General features: G+C 33.2%; 1 protein-coding gene across 1 annotated transcript in view; it reads right to left on the bottom strand.

Moving 5' to 3' along the window:
* The window catches only part of LOC111626385 (KAT8 regulatory NSL complex subunit 1-like), a 58,051-nt gene continuing 48,300 nt past the window's right edge, over positions 1-9,751 (bottom strand). The window contains exons 7-9 of the mRNA XM_023369741.1: positions 9,183-9,339; positions 6,579-6,645; positions 1-1,483 (exon numbers count right to left, since the gene is read on the bottom strand). Of these exons, the coding sequence (XP_023225509.1) occupies positions 821-1,483; positions 6,579-6,645; positions 9,183-9,339 (887 nt within the window). The 3' untranslated portion in view covers positions 1-820. The remainder of the gene's footprint in view (positions 1,484-6,578; positions 6,646-9,182; positions 9,340-9,751) is intronic.

Here is a 9,751-nt window from a genome sequence, read left to right as displayed (position 1 = left end):
TTTAAGCACTTCTACAAAAAAGACTCTGTACACAGTATTTTTTTTATTTATATGTATATTTATGACAGTTATAAATGATGAGATTTACAGAATGAATTTGCATCGCCTTTTTATCACTTCGAAAGTCAACCGAGAGGAAGGGACGCGACGCGACGCCACGCGTACGCGCACGCCAAGGAAAATGCGAGAATTCGTCGCTAAGGCAAGTCGTCGCCGCCGCCGTTCTCGCTTCGAGATCCGCTGCAAGGTGGCATTCAAGACCGGAATTTCGGTTTTTTCGGAAATTTTCCAGAATATGCCTTCTCGTACGACTGCATAGGAAAAAAAAAAAAAACACAACTTTAAAAATTAAACTAGATCGACCGGAACTGGAATGATGTCTCCAAATACTACGTACGACAAAGCCTTCGAACGTAACAAAATCCGATTGCGACGAAACCAAACGAAAATTTAAAGCTAAAAACGGACTCGACGAATGCATCGGCTCGGATTCGTCTCGCTCGATGCAGCAAGCCGTACGAAAAAGAAAGAAAAAAAAAAAAACAATCTGCTCTCTATGTATATTGTGTAGTATATGTACATAATTATATATATATATAAGTACAGAACATATGCCCCGAAGGACAGCCTGTACTACATATCAGCGTGTATAGGTTCCGACAAGTTTAGTCAAACAATATTGCTCAGACGCAGACTACGCTCGAAGTATACGCGTCGTTACGCAACGATCGAATGGATGCCGGCCCTGGTGTTAAATGCGGTGTTGACGGCCGCCAAACGTTAAAAAAGAAAAAAAAATAGAACGAACGACCGAATCGTCTTATCTCTTGGCTAGTTTTAACACCAGAGACTGGTGCGACCCCCTTTCCGAAATCACCGTCCATTCGGGATCGCTGGGGTCCTCTTCGGGTAGGGATTCGCTGTCCGTAGACGAGAGGGGCGAAGCGGGTTGGCTGACAGGCGTCCGCGCGAAACTTTCCGAGGGTGCCACCACGTGGTCGGTCAGGTGGGGAGAATTGTCCAGCATTTTGTTGTAAAGGTCGTCCGGCAAAGGAAAGACGTAGGGTTCGTAGGGCGCGGCCGCTTCGTACATCTCGTCCGCCTCCCACTGCATCTCCTCCGACCTCTCCCTCTTGGAAAGCGACATCGTTCTCTTCCTCTCCGTCCGAAAGCACGGTGTCCCGACGCTCGACTGACTGTCCTCGAAGAACAGCGGGATCGAAGTCGAAGGCAGCACGTTTATGGGAGAGGAGGCATTGATGGCAAGTCCGGAATTCGAATCCTGACCCAAAATGTCCAACTGGTGGGGCGAGAGGGGGTCGGGAGTGTTGGCCCCGCTGCTGTCCGCCCGGTCCCCGCGGGATCGAGAGCGACTGCGTCCCATGCCTTTGTTCTTGGTGTAGGACGTGGCGAATTTCTTCTTTTCCTCTATCTCGCAGATTTGGTGCCGTTCGGCGTACGACGCGTCCGACGTGTCTTCCATCTGAAATGCAACGGGTCAATTTTCAATTTGAAAAAAACAAGTATCAGTACGCGCCGGTAACGCGACCGATTTAAGGGGCCACGACGAGGCACACCAGTTTATTGCAAAAACGACGCGCCACGACTCCGCGGATAATTTTTCTTAAAGCTTGAGTGTTAATTTTGAAGTCGTGGCACTAAATAAAAATCGAATATAATTTTTACAGTTCTTTATTCGTGTTATCCTTTTATTATTGAGGGTCTCGTGTACAAATACTGTAGGAATCGTATCAAATTCGACACTCCGACTGTTTTGCAAATTCACGTTTTGGGACCGCCTGAATCCAAAAATGTCAAAAAATTCCATGTGTTTGCGTCTATTTCGCTTAATATCTTGGGATGGGGTAAAGATTAAGGAACAAAATTTGGCACAGTGGCTTGTATATGAAAAGCATTAATGCTATTAAATTTTGGTCGAGAAGATGGGGAAGATAACCCTCGAGATTCGAGATCCTCCTCTAAGACTTAATGAAGACTTTATTTGTTATTAACATATACGGTTTTTTTATAAAACTTATCCCCACCTTCAAAATTACGCTTTTTGCCATTTTATATTAATTAAAAAAATATAAAAAGTTTTTATAACAAACTCTCGTAACAGATGGCGGCACATGCAATTTTACTTAATAATGTGTTTTTAAAAATAATGCAACAGCCGTAAAATTTACGCAACTTTCGTTGCCAACTTTTTATTTGTTTAATAAAATTCCGGCGCGTTGGTGATTCGATAAGCGCGGAAAGTGATTGGACATTACATATCTTTCGAGCTCACTCGAGCGTGCGGACGGAAATCATCGAGGTGGTGCATTTTACGTAGTTTCTGTTGTGCTTCAGTTACTGTTGCAATATCCAAAAGAATGCCAACACCCACAAAAGCATAAATGTTTTTAATTTTTATTTTGGGTAAGTTTATTACTTTTCCTTCTCTCTGCTGGTACAGAATTGATTAACAATTGGCAATTTTTTTGGATAATGAAAATCTTGGATATAATTCGTAGACAGGTAGGAGATGGTGCTATTGTTGTATTGGATAGTGCAAAGTGTAACAAGCCTTTAGTGTTCCCTGTACTTGTTTGAAGTTGTCTTAAAATTCTGCTGATAAGATTCCAGATGATAATTTTTTATTAATTAAAATTGAAGAGCAAGGCCATAAAAAAAATCACATTTTATATTCACTTTTGTATACTGGAATACCTCTCACGACAACCTGATCTTTCCTTTTAAGCTTCTTGGTTGCAAAAATTTTTTTAAAACATTCTTTTAAAATATGAAAAATATCTTATTAAAAAATAAGTCACTTTTAAAAGTGACATTTTATTGCTTTTCCAACCATACTATTTGCTTGAACATTTACACACCAAGATAAGTGCTGGTAATACATAAATTTCAAGCACAGAAGTATTCAAAACATGAAAGTGAATAAAAGATGACTGTTCAATAGACGGTTTTCAATTTTAATTGGTACTGTTTTAATTTTTTTTAACAGTGTAGACATGATGGAATGTCGGTATTCATTTGGATGTGAGAATCGTAAAAAATCAAAGAGGAAGAGAAAAACAGTAAGAAATTGAAGCTTATCCCGCTGAAACTTGAAATAATGCAATAGAAATCCCATCAACAGCAATCTCTATCCCAACTGCAACAACAGAAAATCTACAGTGCAAAGCTGTCAATTCTGGTGCACAAAGTGCAAGTGTGCAGATTTAATTTAGTGGCTGTGAGTCATTGGAGTCAAATGATTAGGAGGATGGCAACATTAAATTGCACGAACACCCTAACGGCAAGATATTGTACTGTGAACAGATTGGCTTTGGATGTGGTAGACTAGTTAATAAACCAAGGAATGTTCAGAATTGTCTCGAGAAACAGTACAAACATGGTGATATGACATACTTTTCAGGACTGAGTCATTGCTACAGGATTAAAAGGAATGGAACTAAAAATAAAAAAGAATGGCTGATTTTTAGAAACAAGGTGTACTGTTACATTCCAGATAAAAACAATCTTTTGTTAGTGGATTTTGTTACTAGAGAAATGTACAAAATGTATTAATGACCACAAGATTCTAAAATTCATATTACAGCTGTGTTTACTAGTTCCTCAGTTTGAAAATGATTGTTGTTATAATGAGTTTTCCAACAAGTTATAGTTTCTAATGGTATGATTTCACTGGGTCTTGCCTTCAGGAACCATAATAAATCTTAAACTTCAACTCAAAGATAAATTTTCAACATGCCAAGAATACCTGAATGAATTTGAAAAGTTTTTTTTTTTTAGTATCTGAGTAAATTCCAGTACTCAGGTTCTGACAAAACATGTTGTCTTTTACACCAAACCTATGACAAATCTGTCTTAATCATAGCTACTTCTCTAAGATACATGTATGCTAATGCTATCTCAAGACTAAGAACAAATTGTTCAGAAATTAAACAAGCATTAATTAATAGGTGTAACTATAAATACAAATATATTGAAAAGTAAACTACAGAAGTTGAAGCAAAATTGTTAGTTAATTGAAGTTTTGAAAAATACAAAACTGCCAATTTGACTCATGCAGAACCGACTTTTTCAAAGAATAAATTATGTTTCCAAATCACTGCAGAAATCTGAAGCTATAATACATTATTGAAAGCTGTCAGATTACTGCTCCTCTCGAAAGATTTATTTTGGAAATTAGAAATTCTCTTGCACTGAGAAGGAACTACCTGATTTAATAGAAAATTTGTATAGTGTGAGTGCTTAATGTGGCACAATTCAGTGCTAGAGAAAAAGGAAAACTAGCTGATAAAGAAAATGAAGTAATCCTTCAGGAAATGAAAAAAGTTATTTTGGAAACATTCTATGCAGTCAGATCAAAGGCAGGATTTAATAATAAAACTGAACCAATTAAACAAATTGTTGACATTTTTGGAATTTTCTTCAGTCAATATGTAGATGAAAATAAAAAGCATGCATGTTTAAACAGTTTGATAATCTTCTCCAACTTTTCAAAGACAAAGTTCATCAGTTCCTTCATTCTGTTAGATTCCAAAGTCACTTACTCCATCTGGTTTACATAAATATGCAACTGATGGATTAGAGGCAACATTTATTAACAATGAGGATTTAAGTATTCACATGTGTTTACACCATCAGGTTAAAATAGTATTGACTGAATAGTATTAATAGCTAAAAAACATTTCAACATTTTACAAATTTTTAATTAAATCAAACTTGCTAATTTAATGAATTTTTTTGAGTGCATCTTATCCTATGGACTAAGAAGAGAAATATATAAAAAAATTTATAGCCAAGTATTGCCAAACATTACTAGAAATATTTGGCACTGAAACCTAAAAACCAACAATTTCAACTGCATTTGGATCACACTTTTTGCCATAAAGCAAAATATATTTTTCCAACTTAAGGTACCTCATCACAATTATATCATAAATACAAGTATATATATAGGGTGTCCCATAAATTCGTAAATAGTTTAAAAATTCATAAAAATCAAAAGAATTGGTATATTTGAATGCAGTTGCATAAAAGTTATTCTCATGAAAAGGGATTTTTTTTGGATAGAGAAAAAGGAAATAGTGAACTATTTCCTTTTTCTCTATCCAAAAAAAATCCCTTTTCATGAGAATAATTTTTTTTTTGTCAATAGAGGGTGCTAAACACAAGAAAAATCACTGGAATTGTGCAAATCTGAGTTTCATAAAATGCAGAGTGTACGATTAACAGCTCATTTCTGAATTTTCCTGTTATTAGCGCTGACATACAGTTTTCATTATGACATTGACATTGGTGGATAAAGCACTATTGGTGAAGTTCTTTTATCTCAGCCACGAATTGCCAGCTGAAACTTTACAAAGTTTTAGGACACAGAAGAGAATGAAGAAAGGTTCAGGTCCAATTACTCCTGCCGGATTAGTTTCCTAATACAACGTTTCAAACACATGGAAAGTTTGTGTAATCACCCACGCAGTGGTGCATCACATTTATCAGAGGTCTATACCTCCAATGTGGCTTTGCAAATGGAGACTAAGTCCCGAATGTACTGCAATAGACCATATTCTTCAGTGCAGTTAAAGGACGCCATTTGCCACGAAATATCCTGCATCCATCCGGATTTGCTACATGCTATAGTTAGCGATGTTGTCACTCGCTTGCAAATTCTCATTTGTGGTGATGGCAGACACATGATGATACTGTGATATGCGTGTAAGTGTAAACATTTGCCTGCATGCAAATAAATGTAATTTTCCAACGGAATTCCAGTGATTTTCTTGCATTCAGTGCCCTCTATCAACAAAAATTTGAACTATTTCCTTTTTCTCTATCCAAAAAAAATCCCCCTTCATGAGAATAACTTTTACGCAAACTGCATTCAAATACACCAATTCTTTCAACTTTTATGAATTTTTAAACTATTTACAAATTTATGGGATACCCTGTATATACATACATAAAAACTTTGATTATTAAAAAACTGGGCAAATATATTGTATTAATATTAATACAAGATGGTAGCCTAACTGCCTATCCTAAGCTAAACTTTAACTAAACTAAGTAATTTGGCCTAAGCTATAGCCTGGAAAAAAAAATCTATTATTAGATACGTTCAAATATCCTGAGTATTTCTCCTTATTAATTTACAATAAATTAAAAAAAAAGTTGATATATTTTATATTCAGGAAGTCCCCAACTTTTGGACATATAATAATGTAGTTACTTGATATAAAAGTTTGTTCACAGAGAGCTAAAATGGAAAATAATAAAATCTATTAAAAGAGAAAAACTTGGTTTTTTACAGCAATCTGTCAAAACAAATATTTTAAATAATGTTAAAACAGTAAATTAAATAGAAAGGATACAAAAATTAATTTTCAAAAATGATTTTCATGATAATGAAACCACCTTCTTGCACAATAACTTAAATTTTTTGTTAGCAGAAACTGTAGTCCAAATTCACTATTTGAGAATCAATTTAGTGGTATCAAAGTTGTCCAAAAGTCAAGGACTGCAATATTAAATAATCAGATTTTAGATGAAAGCTTAGTGAAAAAAATTACCTCTTCAGATTTTATCTTTCCTCCATTTTCTTCCATATCTGCAACTGTTTCATCAATCAAACGCCACCTTAATTAATAATATGCTAGTTTAATGTTTCATATACGCAGTGAAATTATTATTCAAAGTAAATATTTTTAATTATACAAATAATTTTTGAATAAAGTAATTGGAAATATGTGAAATCAATATTTGACAGGCATCTTTTGTTCTTAGTACTGTAGAAAATTTAAACACCATTGATAACAAATGATTGAATATTGTAAATAGATTAATAAAAGTATACAAAATTCAGACTCTCAAGTTTAAACTCAAATCAACCAAAAATTATTTACAGTGATGTTTTTTATATCTTTTTCCAAGGCTGGAAAACCTTTCAAGATTAGAAAAATGAATGGACCTTTAACTTTTCAAAAATCACAGTTAAAATCAAAAGAAAACTTCTCAAACCAACTATTTTATTCTTAAGTTTATTCATTACATTGATTTGTATTTGTTTTAATGCTAAAAGATGCTATTTAATTTGACTGAGTTCAATGGATTGTTCAAAACATGTAAAAAAAAAAAAAAGTGTCAATCTAAATTATCTGTGATAAATTGATATGATTCAACATCAAATTAATCTACTCAGATTCTCCACAACACTATACTAATGCCTTATTACAAAGCCATCATCAGCATCACTAACTGGATGACACAAAATAATCATCAAATATCAGAAGCATAAGAAATCAATGTAAATTTTTGTTCACTAAATAATTTTCAACGTTTCTATTTAATGCTGCAATTTTTACCACTAAAATGATATTTGCTATAATATTCTCTATCAGAAACTAGCAGAATTTTATTAAAAGTTATACTTAATTTTTCATAAATTTTGAAAATACATGAAATTTAATTAAATAGCATATTTAAAATGTATTTTTAAAGATTAAACCTTAAAACTGTTAATTTCAATACAGAGATTTGTTTCAAAAATTTGAATTTATTTGACAGCATGCAACAGTTTTTAAAAAAGTTAATAAAATATAAACTTTTTGTATATTACCATTTTAATTAGTTAAAGAAAAAACTACACACATTTTCACTAAACTATTTTGAGTTCTTTGTCATAATTTATTTGAAACATATTCTATTTGAAATGAATCAAAGTGAAATACGCTGTTCAGTTTATATTATGATTTCTAAATCACCACCATTAAATCACTGTGTTTTCATTAAAACAATGAAAATATTGACTACATTCCAAATTTATAAATCCAACTAATAATAATAATAAAAAAAAATACATATATAAAACTTAAAATACCAAATTCATAAAAAATACAATATCTACAGTCTATGGAAAGAATTGACTTGAGAGCATGATATTGCTTCAGTTAAACGAATCTGCACATTCCCTGATAATGTCAGCACCTTTCGCTTAGTATGTGAGGCAATATGTTAATTTTACTCTCTCTCACTAGATGGCAGAACAACTTTTTTTTTATTAATTGTGTTAATTTTTTATAGCATTCATTAACTGTACAGAATCATGCATTTAACTATCATTATAGCAAACTTCCTCATATCTCAATGCCAGAACATGAAGTAACTTGCCACAACTAAGCAATCAATCACCGATGCTTAATAGTTAATACCCAAATTGATTCTTTCCCTAGACAGACTACAATATGTGGATTGATAGTACATATGTTCTGAGAAATCATCATTGTAGTAGGGGAAAAAAAATGATAATGTAAAATAAACTATTATGAAACACCCAAGTGGAAAACAACGTTCTTAAATATTCAACATGTAAGTAAATACAGTAGAATCTTGTTTTAACATATTGCAGAACAATAAATCTATTGTTTTGTGATATGTTAAAACAGTCTTGGTGGTCTTGGAATAATAGATTTTTCCCTCATGTCCTGCCAAATCAATGTAATTTTATCTCCTTTCAGTGAATCCTTAATGTAAAATAATAAATTTTTTCTAGCCCCATATACTGTATCCATCAGATTTTTTTCAGCATTTAATTAATACATGGGTGTTTCTGTGCTAGACTACCAAATTAAAAAATATATATATTGCACATGGAATAAAATACATGCATAATTGTCATGGTTCACATTGCTAGCATTGCAGCTGTGTCACTGCCCTCCTGTAACCCATTCATTAGTAGCAGAAGTAATTCCAGACCTGCACATATCTGCAGAAAAAATGTGTGACAACTTGGGGCTATCGACCATTGGAATCACACCGTATGATCTGGTAACACACACATTTCTATAGAATAAAGGAAGAAGATAAAAAAAAAACTGAATAATTTCAAGTACAGGCATTTCTTAAATGTTGTAGGTTAAAAAGTAAATAAAGTTTTTGAATAATGGATATTTTCCTGGGTGTGTGGAAAATCTATTGTTCGTGGTATAATGGATTCAGAGAACAACAAATTATTTTTGGGGGCCTGAATGATCTGTTAAAATGAGATTCTATTATATATTGATTGTACCCCTTACTTAAGTCCCAACTGAAATTTAAAAAGAAACGAATGTTTCCTTTATTAAATGAAATGCATATTTTTCAAAGTATCATTTATAGGAAAAATAATAATTACTTACTTTGGAGTAATTATTTCTTTATACTGTAGCTTTTCTACTCTAGTTGAAGATGCAATACTGTATGGAATAACAATATTGTCTATGTCAAATGCACTTTCGCCTCGTCGTCTTCGTAACATGTCTTGTAATATTGATGGTCTTCCATTAGAATAAATACCTTTAAGTACAAATCATAGATATCAGAAAACAAATTTTATTATTATTATGAAACCACATAAAAAAATTTAATGATCAATTGTAAAAGTGAAAATTTTAAACCAATATGTATTTTGCCCATATTAATCATCTTCAGGTTCAGAAACAAAATTCTAAAATATAAATATGGTTCGGTGACGTTACTTCGAGTTCGGTGACGAAGTAGTCCTGTTAGGAGACAAGTAAGTATTCCATTTTGTAGGCAACTTTAATCCAAATAAGAGGCAGTTAATAAGTTCATTTGGTGACAAGTTAATCCAAGTAGGAGACCTAGTGTGAACGTGATGGGTTAAGGAATTGGTGACAACTAACCATTAATAGAACGGGCAGTGACTTGAGTCGTGGAGGAATGGGCGGCAACTTCTTGACTCGGT

The sequence above is a fragment of the Centruroides sculpturatus genome, unplaced genomic scaffold (genome assembly GCF_000671375.1).
Source record: "Centruroides sculpturatus isolate CEXI.00-Female unplaced genomic scaffold, Cexi_2.0 scaffold400, whole genome shotgun sequence".
Lineage (NCBI taxonomy): Eukaryota > Metazoa > Arthropoda > Arachnida > Scorpiones > Buthidae > Centruroides > Centruroides sculpturatus.
Note: the sequence above shows the minus strand (reverse complement) of the source record. Positions and strands in the feature narration are given on the sequence as shown.